This window comes from Sander vitreus, chromosome 1 (genome assembly GCF_031162955.1).
Source record: "Sander vitreus isolate 19-12246 chromosome 1, sanVit1, whole genome shotgun sequence".
In the NCBI taxonomy this organism is placed as follows: Eukaryota; Metazoa; Chordata; class Actinopteri; order Perciformes; family Percidae; genus Sander; species Sander vitreus.
Genome location: NC_135855.1, coordinates 39,809,085 through 39,833,259, shown reverse-complemented (window position 1 = coordinate 39,833,259; position 24,175 = coordinate 39,809,085). Strand labels below are relative to the sequence as shown.

Sequence of the window (24,175 nt, the reverse complement as noted above, 5' to 3'; positions counted from 1 at the left end):
ATATGTACGGTTGCTTTCACACCTGAGCTGTTTGATCCGTTTTAACCAAAACCTGAAATGCACAACACCAGGGTCTCTCCTAAGAGGAATGCAGCCATCATTAATGGTTTTGAATACACCTGTGCTTTTCCTACTATGACATGTCAACGTGAAAAAGGTTTATTATCTCTCTCTCATCTCTTTCCTTCGCTGTCTGTCAGCTGCTTACATTGTTCGCCTTCTTCTCAAATATTAGAAACAAAACCAGAAAATCCAAGGCGTTTTACATTTATTATTCCATTATTTCTGAGACCAGAAGTGTCAGCCAGTTTAATTCGGATATTCTGTCCAATAAACAAGCAACCATATTGATTTGTTTACAGTGTTTGGTGTTTGACAAAGTGCAGTGTGAATGCAAACCGAATCAAATGAAAAATGCAACGTTGCAACTTCAACCCCGAATCGCACCGAGTCCACCGAACTATAGGTGTGAAAGCTAAACCATCTGCCGTAGTCAGCTGTACTGTGCTATGATGGCTGTCAAACAGTGTAGTATATGATGACCAGGACTACAATCAACCCCATGCAGTTGTCTCTCAAAAGTAGGACTTGCAGAAGGGGCGTGTTGTCTGCTGGCTTTTCCTCCTCTCTTTGTTTACTCCCGAAAGTTTTCCTGCATGTTAATTCTGACCAATCGAAGAGCAGTTTAGGAAATATGTTCAAAGGCACATCTGGCCAGTGATGTGAATCTTATTACGTGACTTTTGTTGCAGCATTGTGGTTCGTTTCACCAACTCATCAACCGAACTGGACAAGAGCAAATAGTGTGTTGTGAAAAGGAACCGAAACGGTTGAAAAATGCTACAATGTACAATGTTTTGCCCTTGGTGCGGACCAAATTAACCAAACTACAGATGTTAAAGCACCCTAACAGTTATAATTCCATCTAACCCTGAGGCCGTGCATCGACTGATGTCTCCACCACAGTCGTTACTTTATCAATATTAGTTTGTTGAGAATGTCAGATCAGTTTTACACGTTTCTGTCGAGAGAATCAATGAGGGAAACATGGTGTTGGACTCAGTGGGCATCTATAGCACAGGTAATCAAACTAATCCTTTGCTGAACCATCCTATTGATTCCAGATTCCCATCACTGCTAGGCTTTACCCTGTGAAACACACAAGCGCTATCATCAGTCATCCGTCAACCATCGCTGTCTGATTGCTCATATTGTCTTCATCAATCTTTTTCTGCCTCTTCTCAGAGAGTCGGAGTCATCCTCTGGTGTCTGCTCAGGGCTGATGTGACAGGTCTGAGAGGCCAGACGCAGGACAGAAATCGCATTCCAATCAAAGCCGCCAGCTTCAAAGGTCCGTCATGGCGAGCGACAGTGGCTGGCAGCAAATAAATAAATAAAGGATTCCCTTTTAATCTCTGGCCCAGTAGTTTCCCAGACCAGATTGTCACACCAACCTCTCCCTCCATCTCTCTCATCCTGCAACACTTCTCCCAGAGCGGATTAGGAAGAAGAACAGGGAGAGAAAATCTAAATTTACTAAAATCATCTGCATCAGATGATGACAAACAAGCCAGCTGTTCTTACATTGAAGCATGTGCAGTAGTTCATGAGAGAATACGACAATGCTCAAAAATCATCTTTCTCACATTGTTAAGAAATCTTTAGAAAATCTCTTTTAAACATCTCATCAAAATCCAACATCTGACATGTTTTTGAGATACCCGAATAACACGCAAACAAACAAACAGGACCAAAATAAAACCTCTGTGACAGACAGTCAATACGTGAATTGAAGATCAGTGAGATTATTTGTAGAATAGTAGCTCCCTTTTTTACTTTTTAACAAATCTCCAAACCCAATTTAGAGATGTCAAGTGGCTATACACCTGCTTTTCTCGATGACGGTTGGGATTGATAGATAGAGAAAAGTGAACATAACGTGAATGCAACACTGGATTTTATTACATGTTTCTCCCGTTTTCTTTCAGGCATTACCATTCATTTCTTATCCAATTAAGTTTCACCCTAACTCATTTATTCTGACCAGTGAATACGTATCGACATCGAGAAGCAGCCAAATCCACGTCCCAACTGTACCACCCTTAGCTAATCATTTGTCCTCTGGCTCAACGCATTCTCATGAACGTTAAGTTTAGGAAAAAGATCGCGGTTTGGATTATAACATTCCCAAGGAACACGCATCTCCTGGGTGAATTTTGTTTTGTTTAACCCGGTAAGCAAACTCCGCTCCCTGGCTTGAAAGTCCTGTGTTTTAACGCCCATCCATCCATCCATCCATCCATCCACCCATCTATCCATCCATCCATCCATCCACCCAACCAACCATCCATCCATCCATCCACCCATCCACCCATCCATCCATCCATCCATCCATCCACCCAACCATCCACCGACCCACCCATCCATCCATCCACCCATCCATCCACCCATCCACCCATCCATCCATCCATCCATCCATCCATCCATCCATCCATCCACCCATCCATCCATCCATCCATCCATCCATCCATCCATCCACCCATCCACCCATCCATCCATCCACTCACCCATCCACCCATCCATCCACCGACCCACCCATCCATCCATCCATCCATCCATCCATCCATCCATCCATCCATCCACCCATCCATCCACCCATCCATCCACCCATCCATCCATCCATCCATCCATCCATCCACCCATCCATCCATCCACTCACCCATCCACCCATCCATCCACCCACCCATCCATCCATCCATACACCCACCCATCCACCCATCCCAACCTCTTCCCTACGCGGCCAGCCGCATTCTTATACAGCAGCAGTCAATGTGGTGCATACAGCAAAAAAACAAACATGGAAATCATACACATTACAGTGCTTAACTTTTCGTAGCTTTTCGAACGTATGGTTCATGAGAACAGGCTGTCAGGCTTTAGACTTAAGATTCCCAGGTGTTACACTTTTACAACGGCAGGTGAACACACAGTGACTAATGTGTGGGTAGTTGCAGGTGCAGCACATCAGCCCACGCTCCTGCTATCAGATCTAATTACCATAGTTTTCATCTCCTCATGCACACACAGTGTAGCGTGTCAGAGGCTAATTAAACACATGTACATACAAGGTACACAGACGTCTGCCCCCTGCCCTCCATGTGCGAGCAGTGACGCTGAAATTTATTAAGTTTGATTATGACCCATATGGCTTTTTAATGTGTGGTAATAACGTGTGTGTGTGTGTGTGTGTGTGTGTGTGTGTGTGTGTGTGTGTGTGTGTGTGTGTGTGTGTGTGTGTGTGTGTGTGTGTGTGTGTGTGTGTGTGTGTGTGTGTGTGTGTGTGTGTGTGTGGAGAGAAGGCTGCGGGTGGGATGGGAGAAACATGAGCTGTAACATGGGTGGTGGGTCCACAGCTGGAGGACAGCATGTAAAAAGGTTTTAAGGACTTCGGAGAAGTCTCTCTTCTCATACGGTTACCTTAGGTCTTTGGGCCCATTCAGAGCAGACCCGACAATTCGAGATTCAGACCCGGCAATTCGCCGCAGTGTTGTGCGGCGGTGGAGGCGATATTATGAATCCCACTACGGCCACGCCAAGACCCACCCTTGAATAGCATTTATTGGCCAGGCGTACATGCTCACGCAAGGTAACGTAACCCCATTTGTTCAGGTCCTATCCCCTGACCAATCGGCTATCCTAACCTTAACCACTCAAGGTCAAATGCCTAACCCCAACCAATCAGGCTGCTTCGTAGGGCGGGACTTGGCGTGGCCATAGTGGGATTTGTAATTTCACAGGTGGGAGTGTCACTTAAAAGGCTCATTTGTGTAACGTCCTGTTGTGTTTCATTAAATGTAGCACAAGTAGACTTTATGTTTCACAGTTTTTCGTCAGATTGTTTAAAAATGTAAATGGACTGTATTTATATAGGGCTTTTCTAGTCTTAACGACTACTCAAAGCGCTTTTACATAGTACAGGGACCATTCACCATTCATACACTGAGGCTGAGGCCGCGGTACACGGTGCCACCTGCTCATCAGATTAACATTCACACACCGATGGCGCAGCATCAGCTGCAGCAGTGCGTGTGAACGCAGCCTTACCATCCTTTCAGGTAACTCAGAGTGCTTTAATTCTCACCAGCACTGGCCGTCTGTGATCTCTTCTGAATCCTGTCTCGTCGTTCACCGCTCACCTCAATTATCTCAGGCTCATCCTCTCTGTTGAGCCAAATTAGCAGTAATGTTTCCAGCTGTGTTCGCTGTCATTAAAAAGGCATTAACATATAAGCTTTTATCAAGTTAAGTCATGCATAATGCAGACTATAATGACAAAGCGTGCCCTTTAAATCTGTAATACTTGATACATTAATATAAGGAAATTATTGCTTAAGTATATGTTAATGCATGGACCTATATCAGATTGATGCCCAATATATCTGTGTGACATATCACAGCCCAGTATTTCCAAGAAACTAAGCATAATGAAAGGGTTCTTGTCTGGCGATAGAGTTGCACATCATACTTTCACTAATCAAATTGGTTTAAGTGTGCCAAAAGCTGAAGGGATAAGGTAAAGTGGCACTGATGTTGTTTTTACATCAGGATAAATCAATACAATTTACTTGTCATCAGGATCAGTGTTCTCGTCAGCCAGTGATAACCGTTATAACAGTTAAAAATAAAATAAATGTTTCATGTGGCTCCAGAGGGAGTAGTTGCAAAGTCTGCAAATATAACCCTGGTGATGTAATCAGGGATTGATATAGAAAAGTAACACACCAAGGGTTGTAGTGAGGTGCTGATCACTGGACTTTAAAATAAGAAAAATGTCTCGCACACTCTGGATGCATATCTGTTTTTATTCTGATGATGTTTCGGCCCTCAGTCCTAGCCTGGTCCTACCAGACTCTGGTACACTAGCCTGGTCCTACCAGACTCTGGTCCATTAGCCTGATCCTACCAGACTCTGGTACACTAGCCTGGTCCTACCAGACTCTGGTCCATTAGCCTGGTCCTACCAGACTCTGGTACACTGGCCTGATCCTACCAGACTCTGGTACACTGGCCTGGTCCTACCAGACTCTGGTCCATTAGCCTGATCCTACCAGACTCTGGTCCATTAGCCTGGTCCTACCAGACTCTGGTCCATTAGCCTGGTCCTACCAGACTCTGGTACACTGGCCTGGTCCTACCAGACTCTGGTCCATTAGCCTGGTCCTACCAGACTCTGGTACACTAGCCTGATCCTACCAGACTCTGGTACACTAGCCTGGTCCTACCAGACTCTGGTCCATTAGCCTGGTCCTACCAGACTCTGGTACACTAGCCTGGTCCTACCAGACTCTGGTCCATTTTTCCGAACCCCGTGGGGAGGAGGGCCACAACATCATGGCCACCAACACAACTCAGCAAAGATTGTTCTTGCCCGGGCTTTAACTTCTGGATATTCGGCAGCGTTGCCACAACGGACCGAATGGCTTCGCTCGCATCTTTCTCCGCCGCCATTACAGAACTACAACTCAAACTAGTGCACGACCTCAACGTCATCGTTCTCAGCCACTCCCTCTGTTCAATGATTGGACCAGTAAAGATTGGCTGGAGAAAACCCAAGAATATACCGCAAACCCAGACGCAGTACTGAAGGGAAATGAAAATTGAGCGGAAATACGTAGGAGGGCGGAGCCAGGCTACCTCAGTCCTTCTTCAAACCAACGATCAAAGACAGACACAACCACAGGTACTATATAAGCCACCCCACACATCTGATGGTGATTAGGTAATCATCTAGCATCATTGGGGTAGAAATACATCAATATTATTACCACGACCTATGTTAAGACTATGTATAAAGATCACCATTTTACAATATTCAAATGTTTAAAAATACATTTATATTGATTGAAATCCAAATAGATATATAGCAGTAGTTAAAACACCAGTTCTAAATGAACATCATAAATAACTTTGTCTAAACATTGAATAAATAAATGAAGGTGCATGCATAAGGTTCATGTGTATGTAAAAAGGGTGTGGCCTTTATAGTACCTGTGGTCATGTCTGTCTTTGAGTGTTGATTTGAAGAAGGCCTGAGGGCCGAAACGTCATGAGAAAAAAACAGATATGTATATGGAGCCAGAGTATGCAAAACCTTTTTCTTATTTGGATGTAATCAGGGTTATCTGGGTTCAATCATTAAGTACCTCTTTAACATCTCACGTTCTTTAGATTAATAAGCTTTTGTGATGACTGAAGGAGTCAAATTTTCCTGGTGCCAACTTTCCGTACGTGACAGTTTTCCTGGTTCATGGTATTTTAAGAAGGTTATACTCAAATGTTTCAGGTCTCTTTTCTGTCTAATCAGCAGTTTAAAATCAGTTTTACTTGGGGTTGAACATAACGCATGCTGGGTTTAAATCCTGGGTTTTGTAGAACACACTACAATACAGTCATGAATTAAACCACACTAAGCTGTAACCCAGCCTAGCTCCTGTGGGGAGTTAATCAGGCTCTCAGAGGTGTAAATGAGTTGATTAAGCCTCTTTTATCACCGACTATACTGCCACATCCCTGCTCCACCTGCCAGGTCAATATACAACGCACCCATGCACACACACACTAAATATCTCCATCAGCTGGTTCCCCTGCCCTCTGTCACATCCTCTCAGACCAGATGGGATATATAATCCCCTCCTGGGAAACATGACATTGGCGAGGGACGTGAAGTAGCATTCACACATCTACACAAAACATACCGGAGGCTGATTGAAGTTGGGACCACTTGTGTGACAATAAGTCAAACCAGTTCAATCCAGTGAGTGGACAGTGCTTGTGTCGTCCAATCCTGTTGTTGAACAGTTTACTGTATAAATACTTCCCAGTTCTCTCCATTCCCTACCTAACAATTATTTTGATCTTGTTTTACTTTGCCTTTTTGTTTATTTTGTTATGTTTCTTTGCTTTTATGTAAAGCTCTTGGTGTTGCATTAACTGCGATATAGAAATAAAGTTCATTATTATGACTAATAAAGGCCAAAAGGTGAAAGTTGGAATGTACTATACGTAGATGGATTAGTAAATTGGGAGCTTCCTCTTCAGGCTCAGCTTCGTCTTGACCATGACAATTTGGTAAAAACATCACTGCAGACACCACACTAATCCGCCTCTCGATGGATTACTGTATGCTTGATTCTAATAATAATTTTGGAGGCTGGAGAGAGAGAAAACAGTTGAGAATTGACTAAAAGCATGAAGTGGTACTGACTTAGTAAGATAAGTCTTGAGCTTTTTTGTACGTCTTGACATGCTACATATGTGTACCACGTATTACTGTCATGGCAGGTAATGTCCTGAAATTGGGTTAAATCTTTTAATACTTTGTGCAACTTTCCCCAATTTATTGCTCCCTCCAGCCGTGACAGATATTTTAAATGATGCTGGAACTACAGTATAGATGACAGAGTAATCCTTTTTTTGGGCTCAATCACCACAATCACCTAGAGTACGTCCCAGAGTACAAGTCGGGAACTGTGACATAGTGAAATGTGATACTACTAAACTGTTCCTGCTTTCAATGCATGAAAATAAAAAGATGGAGTGAGATAATACCGCTCACAGCTACATTTTTAGCAATGACCGATCATGTCGAACGTCATAGGTATCAATCCACATGGCAGTCAGATGAAGTGGTGAGCCTGGCCAGGTGTGATTTGTCCAGATTTTGTTTCCCTTCACTCAAGATTTTATGACGCGCGAGCAGGGATGATTCGAAGCCGAGTGTGAAGTCGGACAGCTGGGGAAGATTGATCTATCTATCTGAGAAGATCTGCCATATGGACAGTGACTCAGGCCTTGCAGCACTAAACGGCTGCATTTAGAGTGAGTCAATTCTGCAACACACCTTACAAACACATTGACTGACTCATTGACTGAAGAGCAAGAGATAAACAATGGCAATAAAACACACACTCCTCCAAGTATGTCCTCAGACCGCAAAGTCTACAGCCTGGCCAACAGACAGACACACTGATGTAAAGGCACAAACAGTCATAACACACATATAGCATCAAGCCATTCAATGCAAAACACTACCACTGGTGTTTATTAAGAGAAACTGCATCCGATTGTAATTAAAGGACGCCTGGGGTACCACAAGGCTCAGCCCTTGGACCACTACTCTTCAATATCCTGCTTGGTATTATCATTAAGAAACACAATATATCCTACCAGTCATATGCCGATGACACACAGTTGTACATTTCAGTTTCCTCATGATCTCAGCTCTGTTAACAAACTAGTAAACTGTATTAACAATATTAATTGCTGGATGTCCAAAAACTTTATACAGCTAAATAAAGACAAAACTGATATTCTCGTTGTTGGTCCTAAAGATCATAGACAAAAGATTTATTCAGACCTGGATTCTCTGAAATACAGTGAGCAAGTCAGAAAACTTGGCATTATTTTTTATACCGATCTCAATTTTGAAATTTTGCATTTCATCACTTAAAAAAAACACATCAAAACTTAGAGCATTCATTTCTCAAACTGACTCTGAGAAACTGGTGCGTGCTTTCATCTCAAGCAGGTTAGACTCCTCCTATATTATGACGTCTATGAATGCACATCTTCTGTTTGTTGCTACATGTCCTTCTGAAGCAGGGGTGCCCAAATATATAAATATATCTTCTCCAACCTCTCAACTCTAGTGGCTCAGGGTCAGATGGTGTAAAGAGTAAAGATTGAACACTCTCAAACATCTCAAAAGTTAAGCGACAAGAGTGTTGGGCTGAACCTTTTTGGTTTTTCCACTGAAGCCTAGCAGCATTTGGCCGCTGGCAGGCAGGTATTACAATCACTTCCTGCTGATGCCACTTCTCCCCAGCCCACAGAGGGGCTCAGAGCTCCTGAATCATGCCAACAACCTCCTCCAGTCAACGCCTCCATTCGTGATAGCTCCTCTTAATAAATTATCAGGATTGACTCGGGTTGCAGCGCGCTGCTTCCAAATCCCCATTTAATTGAAACACGATACAGAGCTGAGGGGCATGAGGGGCGATAAATTGGACAATCCGCTCTGTAATCAAACCGCCATCTGTTGCTATGACGTCCGAGCGATTGCGGGAGAGAGAAGGAAGGCTGATGAGGAGAGCCCGGCCCGGCCCGGCCCGCTCCGGCATCCAATCACGGTCAGACGACAGCGGCGCAATCAAACGACCGCTGTCGTCCGCTTCATGTGATTTGGCAGACGAGACAGAACATCCAGGCATTTTATGAAGCAACACAAATCCATTGAGAGGAACGACAGGAAGACCAGGTCGGCTCTGGGACAGAGTCATCAAACATGAGAGGAGAGAAGAAAGGAGAGGAGAGGAGAGGAGAGGAGAGGAAAGGAAAAGAGAAATGGGGGGAGAAAATTAAAGAAAGGGAAAAGAAAGGAGAAAATAAGAGAGGAAAACAAAAGCAAAGAGGGACAGAAAGACATAAAATGAGAGAGGTCGAAGAGGGGAGAAGAGGACATTAAAAAGTAGAAAGGAAAGGAGAGGAGGAAAAGAGCAAAAAAGAAAAGGCAAGGAAAATAAATGAAAAGATAGAAATGGAACAAAATGAGAGGGAAATAGACGAAAAGCAAAAGCAACGAGAAAAGAGAAGGAAAGGAATAGAAAGACAGGATATGGAAAGAGAGGGAAAGAGTAGAGGAGAGGAGATGTAAAGAAAGGAAACAAGATGGCAGGATTGAAGGAACAATGAATGAATGGCAGACTGCAGGACAGGACATCTGCATGTCAGCCACCAGCTCAGCCTATCAGCAGAGAGTGTCTCCTCAGCTCGTTCTGCAGCGGCTGCTGCCGGTGCTGCTGGGTAACTAGCCAGCGGCGTGCCCTTTTTTTGCCTCCATCCAGACATCTGGTGACGTGAGAGGGAGCCAGCAGCGTTCACGGCCTCCTTAACAACAATCACGCCGAGGGATGATGTGACGATGATCAGATTAAGGTCAGTGGTGAATTGTGGGAAACGGGCAGATGCTGTCTTCTGTAGCTGGATTGCAACCAGTATCCTTTCACTCATCTGTCTCCCACTCTGTCATCTGCTGCGTCAGCACTCTGTCACTGAAAAGGGTCATCGCAGGTGAAGATGTCCAAAACAGAGGGGAAAAAAGGAAAAGGGGGAATATTTCCACAGGAGAACGGGAACTTTTCCACTGGAGAAGGGGGGACATTTCCACTTGAGAAGGGGCACATTTCTACTGGAGAAGGGGGGGACATTTCCACTTGAGAAGGGGCACATTTCTACTGGAGAAGGGGGGACATTTCCCCTATCGCTGTTTTGCAATATCACATCTGTCAATGATAAGAAGGACGGACAGATGCCCTAGATACCGGAATAGATTTTTCTATCATCAATTATCAGGTGTGAAAACCAGACATGCTGTTATCACACACACACACACACACACACACACACACACACACACACACACACACACACACACACACTTTGTGCAGTAGAAGAACTGGGTAGAATCAACAAGGTTAAGTCCGTATTGACAACATTAACACGACCAGCCAGTCGTTGAGGAGATGAAATGAGTCCGGTCAGGCATGAGAGGGCCGGGTTCCACCTCTGAGGGGCTCACGCACACACAATCTGCTGCACTTCAACTGGAAAAAGACATTTAATCACACACACACGAACACACACACACACACACACACACACACACACACACGATTGAGTGGCACACAAACACACAGACACAGACACAGACAACACACACACCCTCCCTCTGCTGTACTTTCATGGTTACCACAAGTGTTCCCTCAGGACCTATTTCACAGGAAACTGGTCAGATTAAAAGTTGTACTCTAATCATAGTAGTCCGTTAATCATTTAAACTTAATTGAATTTTACTTAAGAATTTTTATGTCATTACTCCGTTTTAGACCGTGTTTACACTCGGTTTTAAATGCGTCTTGGGTGATCGGATCACAAGTGGAGACCGCTTACTACAAGTGTAAACGGCCACAATGTGTCTTGCGTCATAATCCGATGACTTAAACCATTTGCGAAGGTAGTCTAGGGAAACGCGTATGCATCCTGATGCATCCCCGACGACGAGATAACAGGAATATACGTCATCAATGCAAGACGGGGCGGTTGCTTAGCTGCCAACGCTCTTTAACGTGCCCATTTTATGACGAGTTGGGCGAAGTGTTGGCATTTTGCCCTACGGAAGGAGACGTGTTGGATTCTGCTGACAGCGTAGACCATCCTCTCAGTAAAGATTCCACGTTTATCATTTTTGTTTCAACACATGTATAGTAATGGAAGAAAGCACCAGATTGGCCTTCATAGTTTCAAATTCAAGACAAAACTGAAAATATATATTGAAATTCCTCTTGGTTCACACACACACACACACACAAACGTATGTAATTGCTAAGTACTTATGATGCACTTAAGAGAACCAAAAAAGGTGTGACACACGGACTCTCAGCAGGAAAATGAGCTGCTGCTGCTGGTCCAATCTACATGAAACCCTTATAGTGACTGACTTACAAACACACACACACACACACACGCGCACACACACACACACACACACACACACACACACACACACACACAAACGTATGTAATTGCTAAGTACTTATGATGCACTTAAGAGAACCAAAAAAGGTGTGACACACGGACTCTCAGCAGGAAAATGAGCTGCTGCTGCTGGTCCAATCTACATGAAACCCTTATAGTGACTGACTTACAAACACACACACACACACACACACACACACACACACACACACACACACACACACACACACACACACACAAAGCGTATGTAATTGCTAAGTACTTATGATGCACTTAAGAGAACCAAAAAGGTGTGACACACGGACTCTCAGCAGGAAAATGAGCTGCTGCTGCTGGTCCAATCTACATGAAACCCTTATAGTGATTGACTTACAAACACACACACACACACACACACACACACACACACACACACACACACACACACACACACACACACACAGCTGTAGCTTTCCTCTGTCTGTAATGCTAGCAGCTCAGGTTCCTCCACCTTTGGTTCCTCTAGCGAGACTCTCCATTAGCAGCGGTGAGACTCTGGTGTAAATGCCAGCTTTGACATCTGGGTACCAGGCGGGGTGACGCTGCGGCCCGTGTAAGGTGCTGATCTCTGAAGTCGTGCTGGAAATGTCAGGCCGCTCATCTTACCAAGAATCACACACATAAATATTGCATAAATATGTGTATATTACCGACTGAGGCAGAGCCCCCCAGAGGGATGTGTGTGGCGAAGCCGGGAATAAGTTAATGATGTTAACACGAGAGAGAGAGAAGATGGCGACAGCAAGCACTGGCAGACAGCGAGCACTGGCAGACATCAGCACGGCGAGCTCTTGAGATTTCAAATGGAAATCTGCAGGATTTATTTTCTGTGCAGGAGTGTGACGTCTTTCTCTTTTGGATTTTTGGCTGATGACGTGCGAGTTTCTGGAGGCTGCAGTTACTGGCTGCATTTGTGTAGCGCTTTTATCCGCAGTGCTCTACAAGTTCACACACACACACACACACACACACACACACACACACACACACACACACACACAATCGGGAGCAATGTGGGGTTCATCATTTTGACACTTTGGCGAGTCTGTACAGTCACTACTCAGTTACGGTGTATTTAAATCAGAACACAGGTCAGAAATCACTGCTTTCCAAAAAGACCCAGATGTGGGTTTTCGATCTGGAGCCCATAATAGCATTGTTTGTCAGTGCTTTCCAAAATACATGTTGATTTTACAATAATAGACATACTTACAAGATGTTTTTAGACATAATTGAAAATGACATCTACACCTTCTCCTTATGCCCCATTCACAAATCCAGAACCTATGAATATGCAAATATTGGTGATTTCACAACTTTAACTACAGTGCTAGACTCAAGATGTGAAAGGACTATTGTCAGTGTTTATGGAGGCTTCAAGTTTCTTCATCACACACAACTAGTAAGTTTCATACTGGACCATGTTTGGCTTCACGTCTTGATTTTAATCCCAATGGCCACTAGAGGGCTTTGTCACTTGAATGAAAGCCTATGTTGTTTTCAACAGGTCCTCTAAACCAATGATGTGTTGTTTCTTCCTCCCCTCTAATACGACCCATAAGAGCATTTTCCATCCTCATATCTAAGCCAGAGAGCGTACCAATCACGGTTTTAAACACGTCGTTAACGTTGTGAAACGGTTACAGTTTGATTGTTAGGTTTAGGCACCAAACCTACTTAGTTTAGTTTAGAAAAAGATGGTGGTTTGGGTTAAAATCAGACGTTAATGTTACGCACGTGACGCAGAACACGACATAGCTCTGTTTGTTCCATGAAGTAAGTTTACTTTTCGGGGGATGAACCCCGGTCTCCTGGGTTAAAGTCCTGTTTTTGTCTGACCCATCCACCCACCCAACCTGCCTCCTTAAGTGGAGTTTTGGCCCTTTTATACTTTGTCAGGACAGGGCAGCTGTCCTGCCTTGCTCCCGTCATAATTCCTACAGCCACTAGAGGGCACCGCCACCAGAAATGTAAACATGAGTCGTAATTGCTGCTTAAAGGTGCTCTAAGTGATGTTGGGTGACGTCACTTCTTGTTGACGTTCGAAGTATTGTCAAACAAAACGGAGACTAGCTCGCCCTTCCCTCCTCCTCATCCCGTCCCCTCCCTCTCCCTTCCGCGCACTAACCCCCCAACCCCCACCCCCAAATCCTTCTTGTCGGTTATTGGCTGGAACACTGTTTATGTTTGGTGGTGCAGGTTGGCACAGTTTGTTTTTGTTGCCGTTTGTGGAGCCTGGGCTGTCCATAGAGACCGCATTTTTTTTACAGTGTGTTCAGGGGACAGGCAGCTAGCAGATAGTGAGGAGATGTTTTTTACAGTGTGTTCAGGGGACAGGCAGCTAGCAGATAGTGAGGAGATGTTTTTTTACAGTGTGTTCAGGGGACAGGCAGCTAGCAGATAGTGAGGAGATGTTTTTTTACAGTGTGTTCAGGGGACAGGCAGCTAGCAGATAGTGAGGAGATGTTTGCTGCATGTGACAAAAAATGTTGTAGCCTAAAGTAATCGCTTAGAGTACCTTTAAACAAACGACTTATGTGGGTGCTTTTTGGGAGAGGACAGTCTTGTGTAAGGCATTTGGACAAAAAACCTGACGCTGTATTTTCTTTCATGTGAGAACAGACTCCTTTTCCTTCAAAGTAAACCAGAAACTTAAAAAAAACATCACTTTTAGTGTTACTAGACCACGAGAGTTTAGCGCAGCCAGTGGGAAAGTGTTCAAGTGTTGCAAAATAAACTGTATCAGCCAGGGATAAAGAAATGTATTTATATGGAAATGATTTGAGTTATTCCTTTAAAAGGTCCCATGTGTAACAATGGACAAGGGAAATGTAAATGTGTCTTGTGAACAGAGGATGCATTCATATGCAAAGCTCAAAAGAATGCACCCAACACTGCACAAAGTTTGGGATAAAAGCAGCATAGAAAAACAAAAAAACAGAAGAAAGTAAACCTGCAGCACTCGGAAAATGTCAAACAAAATGGGGTCTTTTCAAAATGCCAACTGAAGCGGGGGGAGCAGACCTGGGAAGAATGTCATGTTTTAAACTTGCAACTCCACCAAATCCCTGTTTTTTTGGTTTTTATTTAATATATAGGCTATGTTTATAGGAGCGTGGTAAGCCTTCTTTGTGTGAGAACAACGGCCATAACTCAAGCCAATTGCTGCCTGTTGCCATGACAACAGGGCCTTAGCATCTTCTAAAATAAGACCAAGGCGGGAAAAGATTAGAGGAAGCTGCTGGGGCAACCCCCCCAGACAGACGGAGGAGGGATCGGCTGGCATCGCACAAAACAATGCAGCGGGCCGAGGAAAAGAGAGAGCAGACACGGAAAAAAATCATTTCAGCTGAGAGGCAAACAGAAGCATCTGCTACCTACCATCCCCTCCATTCACATCCAATTAGAAATACGACAGGCTGACGGGTGGTTATCTGACAGAAATATAAGTGAGATGTGTGTTTTGTAGTCGTGACACCACAACTTTACTGATAGAAAGTCCAAAAAAGATACTTATTGCAATCCCTGTGGGAAAGACATGTAACACGCAGGCTTGATCCAGACTTCCCTCCAGAAAAATGTCAACGTTGGTCATTTTATAAACTCTTGCAATGGCAACCTAGCCTAGAAATCTAGACCACCCTAGCGGCAGCAAATGTAATTTGCCTCCAGGGTCTTCTAGCAACTCTCCGTTGGCTTGCGAGCTGGAAAAACCAAACTCTAGTCAGGCCAATCACATCGTGTATAGAGTCCGTGGGCGGGGCTTAACATAATGACGGCAGAGTTGCGACGGTTCCGCGTGAATTCCCTGCTACTTGAAAACAAAGAAGATGGCTGCTGCTGCTGGGAACAACAGTCTTTGGAATCGGCTTTGGCCGCGACTCTGGAAGACTTGGAGTTCAGCTTTTCTTTGAGAAAAGAATAAAGTACGGCACTGAAGTCATTCTTAAAAAAGGAAGATGTGTTCGGAGTTTAAAGTGTAATCTATCAGCTAGCGTTGCTCTGATTGGTTGTAGCGCTATCCTATTGTGTGCAGAGGGAATTTGAAAGACAACCGTTTATCCCGCCCCTCAGATTGAGCCCTGCCAATGGTGAGTTCCCAGACCCAACATCTGGATGTGGGTCTGGCTTGTCAGGCTAATGGCAACCTGTTCTTACTCCCAACTTGGCAACATACTGATGCTTGGTCAATGGCCCTCAGCGTCAGATACCAGAAGGATGAAGTATGAAGAGTGACAATGGATGGGAGTAGTATGAAACACCGAAACTCTGCGTAAGGAGGCAGGTTGGGTCGGTGGATGGCTCAAAACAACACAGTGTCCCATGTGTCAGTTGAACGTACATCTTTTAACACCACCCACGATCTTTTCCTAACCCTAACTAAGGGGTTGTACCTTTCACGTTGAAAAATGACACCAAAGGAATAGAGAGAGTGGCAAAAAGTGACGCCAAGGGGTTCTGACCAAGCACGTTTAAAAATGACAGCAAGGGGCCCTAACTTAATGCTGCGTTCAAGACACAATTTTTAGCCCGTAAGTTACGACTTCAAGTCAACAAACCCTTCTAGCTAGCGTTAGCGTTAGCGTTAGCTAGCGGCTACCTAGCATTAGCGTTAGCGTTAGCTAGCGGCTACCTAACGTTGACGTTAGCTAGCGCTAGCTGTTACTAGCAATTTCTAGTCAGCGACATATTTTGGGCTTCATTTAATAAACATAACCTGTAGTAGTACACAATTGTATGTGTATTGTTTTGATTATAATGTGCGGAATTACTTTACGTTGCCTATTTATGTCTATTTATTTCTATTTCTCACTGTTAATCACCGGCGTCTGTACAGCATCAACAGGGGTCGCCATTGTTGTTTATGTGTGTGTGACGTCAAAAACTGTAAGTGGGAGTACAACGATCTGGTACAAGTTCACGAGTAGTAAGTTACGGGTTTGACTGCTGTTCCAGGGCACTTTCACAGGGTAGAAGGTTGTGAAAACACGGGTTACGGATTGCCATGAACGCAGCATTACCTTGCACGACAGCTGGATTCTCGCAATGTCACATATTAAATGAAAATCCATCTTGTCAGGCTTCAAGTAATGCGGTGTGTGTCCGAACAGCAGTGACCCGAACCAATCAGCGCCCAGTGAGGAGCTCCTGGCAGCTACGGGCGTGGTCTAGATGACCAGTGTGACGGCCGCGACTGGTCGTTTAAAACAACAGTGGCCGACGTGATAGACAGATGGTTCATCCAATCACCTGCCAGGTATTTCTTGAAAGTGCCCACCTTTTTCCCAACATTTTCCAATGACAGCTTCTCAGATGGTTCTGTGTATCAAACCATCGGGCACGTTAGTTAAAGGAAAACTATTATATAGCATTTTCAGGTTCATACTTCCATATTTTGTGTTTGTACTAGGACATGTTTACATGCTTTAATGTTCAAAAAACACTTTATCTTTCTCATACTGGCATACGTGGCTACTGCACCTGTATTCACCCTCTGTATGAGGCGCTCTGCTGGACCGCCTGTCTCTTTAAGCCCAGTCTGCTCTGATTGGCCAGCGTGTTTCCTGAAATCTCCAACCAGAGCTACTGCATAGAGTGTATAGCAGGACTTTGTACCGTGAAAAATCACAAATAAAGGCTTCTAAACGAAATACTACACAACCGGACATGTCCCAGCAGTAATGTGACCCTGAAATTGGGGAGAAATTACCAGCATTAGCCGCCAAGGTTACAGCTATCTGGCATTAGCATGCAGCTACTTAATAGTTAGCAGTATGCTGTCAGATTGTAGTGGAACGAAGCAGCACTTTCTACCGTCAAACATTGCAGATAAAAGCTTCTGAACCAAACACTACCCAATCGGAGATGTTTCAGCAGTAGCGTCTGTTAATGCAACCCAAAATTGGGGAGAATTTAACAACACTGGCAGCCCAGATGACATATTTTACTGCCGTTAGCATGTAGCTACATGCGGCAATGTTAACACCACAGTAGCTTTAAAAAAAACACACTCCAGTCCTGCCTACCTGGAGCAGATGACCAATCAGAGAAGGCCGGAGAAGGCCCGCTAACTGTTGCGTAACACTTCGCCGAGTAGAAAAAACTGTTGAAACAGGAGCGTTCAGAACAGATGGAGCGTTCAGAATTTAGATTTGTCTAAAATACGTTTATCTCATTATTTGAATGTTTAACATTAAAATCCGACATTATAACATTGTAGATATGACAGAAAATACGGAAAAGCATAATATGCGACCTTTAAAGGTGGCGTATGTAGGATTGTGAAGATCCAGGACTTAGCCAAAAAATTTGAACATCGACAACTTCTCAGTCCCTCCCCCCTTTCCGCTAAAGCCCAAAACGTTCTCCTAAGCCCCTCCCCCCACCAAGGGAGAATGAATGCATGTGCATGAGGGAGTGAGAATGTATTGGAAATGGAAGTACTGTAGTTCAACGTTATTATTCCAAAAAAAAAAGGTAAAAGTGAACGGCTGGTTGACAGCTGGACGAACTTAACCGTTTGGCTACCATTGATATTGTTCACAGCCTTGAACTGACTTCTAAGTTATCTTGACGACATTCATGAGATGTAACTGCACTAGACAGTCCGACAGCCTTCTGCACTTGCAGTAACATCAGCGTGAACAGCCAATTAGCCGCCAGCGTGAACTGAGGAGAGGAGGGAGCTGGTTTAAGTGTCCCTCACTCACTTTGCTCATTAGGATGAAAGAACCGCAAAAAGCAAAGACTACAGCAGCACACACGCCACACATTACACACACACATGCGCACACACACACACACACACACACACACACACACACACACACGCGTATGTAATTGCTAAGTACTTATGATGCACTTACAAGAACCAAAAAGGTGTGACACACGGACACTCAGCAGGAAAATGAGCTGCTGCTGCTGGTCCAATCTACATGAAACCCTTATAGTGACTGACTTACAAACACACACACACACACACACACACACACACACACACACACACGCACACACACACCCACACTCACACACACACACTTTGTGTTCTTTGCTGTTCAATGAAAGCAGTTGTGCCTGTGATGTCAAAAATGTCTTCACACGGCAGTAATCCAGTATAAAACAGACTATTAATAACAGAGTTTTCCATTATAGGGCTGAACGTGAGCATCAAAACTAACTAAATGACTTTTCTCAGATCTAATGTTGAACTTCTTTAGCAAGTTTTGCCTTTTAATTTATTGTATCCTCTAGTTTTCTTAACATTTTAGACACATATATGGTCATAATAATGGTCCAAAATGATGTGAAATTGCATTTTTATTAATTGAAAAAAGACATTTTCTTGAGGGAGGACCCCTAAACCCAGCGCCAAATAAGTGCATCAAAGTCTTTCTCAGACGTGGTGGGTATTACACACACTCAGTATGAAGTGTGTTGGGTGTGTGTGTGTGTGTGTGTGAGCGACAGAGTGAGATTATAATAAAGCAGAAAATTGTAATGGAAGCTGTCAAATCAGCACTTGGAAATGACTTTGTAAGCTTTTGTAAGCTTCCTCTTGCAGCACAAAGCTTGTGTTTGCATTTAGAGGAGTAAGGAATGACGGTGTTACCGGCTGCTGCAGTAAATCTACGCATCTGCAAACTGTTGAGCCTTTAGAAGTGGATGTTTACAGCTGCACAAAGGGATATTTTTATAATAACTACGCATCAAATAGCTGTGTAATGTGAAAGAGGTAGCTCCACGCAGAATCATCACCAACTCTGCAGCTCGCCTAGGCTCCAGCGAGTGTTTTACCGCCTGTACAGCTGATGGTTTTTGGTTTTACAGTCGCAACTCTCCTGTTTTGGTCTCCTTGCTTTAATAAACCTTGTTTCCAGCAGCAGCTGGTTTCTGATAAACCCACCTGCTCAGCAACAAACAGACCGGTTACCATTTTGGTAATTTTGTGTGTGTGTGTGTGTGTGTGTTTGTGTGTGTGCAAGTGTGTGTAAGTGTGTGTTTGTGTGTATGTGTGTGTGTGTGTGTGTGTGTATATGTGTGTGTGTTTCTGTGTCTGTGTGTGTGTGTGCGAGTGCGCGCGTGCATCCGCGTGTGTGTGTGTGTGTGTCTGTGTGTGTCTTCCCGTCGACCATTAACTTGTTGTCCTTCCGGGTCAAAATTGAAAATGAACTTTTTATGCTTTTACGTCACATTTTTGTGACTTTTTTTCGATGCCATTTGGAATGCTATAACATTGAATAAAACACCCAAAGTTGAATTTCAAGTAATCATTAATTTAACCTGCGAAGAATGTTGTACGGCTTTCCTACAAAGTACATCCATGCATCCATGTTAATTTTGGGCAATGTGGTTGAAGAAACCCATAAAACTGATATTAAAAAACGTTGAAAACGGGTCAAATTTGACCCGAGGACAACACAAGGGGTTTAAATAAAGACCCGTGGACAACAATCCTACCTACAGCCCCTTTAACTTAAAGGTGCTGTAGGTAGGATTGTGAAGATCCAGGACTTAGCCAAAACATTTGAACATCAACAACTTCTCAGTCCCTCCCCCCTTTCCGCTAAAGCCGAACGGTGATTGACACGCAGTTAGACACCTCCCCTGGCCCTGATTGGTCCATCTGAACAGTTAGACACCTCCCCCTGGCCCTGATTGGTGCATCTGAACAGGGAGCTGTGGACACTCCAGGCTGTAGGTGGAGCCAGAGGAGCTGGATTTATTTTTAATGACCTGCTTCATGTAGTTCTACTGGAACATAGGGTCAGTTTCAGCAGATATGACAGAAAGGTAGTTTTAGAAGTCTTACCTGCTGCACCTTTAAGTGAGTGGCTGTGCCAAATTTTTTAAATCTTCAAAATCAAAGCTGGAGAAACGTTCTTAGCTGAACAAAAAGGAAGAAAAAGTATTCCACAATCCCCACATTTAGATGCACATGAGTCAACCTCACTGGAAGCTGACATGCTGCACAATGTGACTCATCTGGCCAGATTTAGCTGCTTCCAGCTGTTTGTTTCAGGTGTAGGTGGCCAGAGAAGACAGGTGGTGACAGTCATAATAACAAAGAGCCGGAGCCAAACACCTGCTCAACGTGGGGGTGAAACAGTGACAGCCAGAACCTGCATTGCATTCTGGTCTATTTCCGTCTCAAGAAAAAGACATTCTTTGATTCGGAAGGAGGGAACCCAAAACCACTGAACAAAACTTTCTTCTAGTGAACAAATTACTGGAAATATTCTTAATAGGGCTGTCAATTGATTAAAAAATGTAATCTAATTAATTACATACTCTGTGATTAATTAATCGAAATTAATCACATACATAATTAACGGTGCCTGAACCGATACTTTTTAAGAAAGTAAAAAAGAAAAGAAAAAAAAAGGTACTAAACAACAGTTGGTGACATTAAAGAACGGCTTGTTTATTGCTAAGGCCATATGGTCAAAATTAAATGATTTAATAATAATGTATAACAATAACAATAATTTATTTCACTAGTAAATTGCTGTTGAACGACAAAAAAAGTACAAAAAGGACATTTAACAATAACTTCAAATGCACCACGAGGCTGTAGTTTACCAGTTTCATTGAACGCACCGTCTGTGTTTTTCCAACAACAGCAGCTGCAGATTGTTACATCCCGGTGTTGAATCCTCTACAGTAAAACACAGTCACACTTTACACCGTTTAGCGTTAGCTGTCAGCATTGTAACCGTGTTTAATCCAGCTACTAGCTAGCGGTAGGCTAACGTTAGCTGCTGTCGAGTATAGTGTTAACTAGCTAACGGTAGGCTAACGTTAGCTGCTGTCGAGTATAGTGTTAACTATCTAGCGGTAGGCTAACGTTAGCTGCTGTCGAGTATAGTGTTAACTAGCTAGCGGTAGGCTAACGTCAGCTGCTGTTGAGTATAGTGTTAACTAGCTAGCAGTAGGCTAACGTTAGCTGCTGTTGAGTATAGTGTTAACTAGCGTCACGTGCAGCGGTGTTTGTGTTTCCTGTATCGTCTTCAGAGCATCAGAGAGAAGAGCAGACATATCAGTGGCACCAGATTTCAGTAGCCAGGGTTGGCAGGAAGAAGATTTTTACAAGTAAATGTTCCAATTAATGATCCAGGCAGAACATTCTCGTCTCCCTCCTTCATTTTACAGTCCAAAGGTGCTAGAACGGCTCCGGGTCAAACGTCAATATGGAATGGATTAATCTGCCTTATTTCTTTTAACGCATTAATTAATTGAAATTAACGCGTTATTTTGACAGCCCTAATTCTAACATTTGATCTCTACACACTAAATTAAGGACTTCAAATTTAAAGGATAACGTTTGTTGTTTGTGGATGTGCTATATTTTCTTTATAGTCAACAAATCTCATAAAAATACTGAATGTATTTACTAACTTCCTAATAAGTATTGTGTGCGTATCAGAGCCCAACGCATTCTCATCAACAGGTCTGTATGATATGATAGGAAAATAAGGCAACTGAGTGATATCGATTATTTGGACAACGTGACAATATTTGCTGATGTCACAAAGTCTGCCGGGATGTGAATTTGAGACGATTTCATTCAGTGTCCTGCGATCGATATTTCAAAATAAAGGCGCATCTTAAAGATGATATGTATCGGCACATGCACGTACACACACACACACACACACACACACACACACACACACACACACACACACACACAGGTTTGTTTCACTATCTTTGTGGGGACCCGTCATTGACATAATGCATTCCCTAGCCCCTTACCCTAACCTTAACCATCACCACTAAATGCCTAACCTTAACCCTTACCCTCACCCTAACCAGAACCTCATTCTAACCCTAATCCTACAACCAAGTCTTAACCCTCAAACAGACCTTTAACCTTGTGGGGTCCAGCATTTTGGCCCCAGAAAAGCTGCCGGGACCCCGCAAGTATACTGGACTCCCACACACACACACACACACACACACACACACACACAGTATAAACTGTCTTACCTTCATAAGAACAGACTCGCTGAGCTTTTCTCTGTTGACAATCTTTATGGCAACTTTCTGACACGTCACACAGTGGATACCCAGCTTCACCAGACCTGAAACACAAATATTCACATCAAGTCATTTCTTCAAAGTCCGTCTGATTCACATTTAAAATGTTCAATTCGCTTCAATAGATTAGTTGTTTGGTCTCTAAAATGTCAGAAAACGGTGTAAAATGTGGATCAGTGTTTCCCAAAAAGCCCAAGATGACGTCCTCAAATGTCTCGTTTGGTCCCCAACTCAAAGATATTCAGTTTACTGACACAGAGGAGAGAAGAAACTAGAACATATTCACATTTAACAAGCTGTTTATTTTTGACTCAAACCTATTAATAAATGATCTAAATAGCTGGAGATTAATTTAATAGTGGACAACTTTACAGCTGTAAAGAACCGTATACTGTATGATTAGTGACGCTTGTAAGTAGTGGGTTCAACTATCCATATTTCTCCCAGCTGTATGCTGTTTGTCACCTTACGCAGCATAAGCCGAGCGACTCCCGAGTCTCCTTTTTCATTATGTACTTCTGAGAACTCGCCTGACGTGGCTCTCGCGCCATAACAGAAATGTCAACACACAGAGCCTTTACCTTATTACAGCCACAATGGCTCCATCCATCTCTATCAAAGCTCCGACACCGGGGAGCGCGTTTTGCTTTGTACTGAAGCTCTGCACACCGTAGTTGAAATGCCACTGCGCATATGCACCCCTTCATTACCTCGCGCTGCATATATATTTCACAGGAGATGAGTGTCTCACGTTTTGAAAGGTGATTTCCCTGCGGGGTCTCGCAAGGAAACCAGTAGATCCATAAGCAGCGGGGGGTGTTGGGGCCCGATATGGCAGCCTGGGGGCTCTTTTATGTCTTCAGTTAGGACCCAAATGGCATCCTGGGCGACATTCACTGGCTGTCATTGATCTTGTTGTCAGAGCAGCTCGAACAGAAAAGAACACAGGGCTAAGAAAGCTCCGTATGAAGACTGCTCTGTGTGTTTGAACAGGCTGCTCTCATCATACAGCTACGAAAAGTAAAGTACTGTAATTTGTATGTATTCAAGGTATTTATTACTAGTCTCGCATTGCCAGACCTTCCTCAACAGCGCTGCACACACATTGCTTCACTTAACTCTAGTGGTCTTTATTTAAACCCCTTGTGTTGTCCTCGGGTCAAATTTGACCCGTTTTCAAAGTTTTTTAATATCAGTTTTATGGGTTTCTTCAACCACATTGCCCAAAATTAACATGGTTGCATGGATGTACTTCGTATGGAAGCCATACAATATTCTTCGCAGGTTAAATTAATGATTACTTCCATTGAATTTGAGGTGTTTTATTCAATTTTATAGCACTATTCATCCTGCACACTTATTCTTACTACTCTCATAATGTTACCACACTGCACATAGCTGTACATACTGTACATATCTGTCTATATGGATCATACTGAATATCCATATTTATTCTGTTTCTTATTATATATTCTGCTAATACACTGCATATATCTACATTATTCTT

General features: G+C 43.5%; 1 protein-coding gene across 1 annotated transcript in view; it reads right to left on the bottom strand.

Moving 5' to 3' along the window:
* The window catches only part of LOC144523340 (serine/threonine-protein kinase BRSK2-like), a 189,929-nt gene that overhangs the window by 77,837 nt on the left and 87,917 nt on the right, over positions 1–24,175 (bottom strand). The window contains exon 2 of the mRNA XM_078258842.1: positions 22,618–22,712. Within this exon, the coding sequence (XP_078114968.1) occupies positions 22,618–22,712 (95 nt within the window). The remainder of the gene's footprint in view (positions 1–22,617; positions 22,713–24,175) is intronic.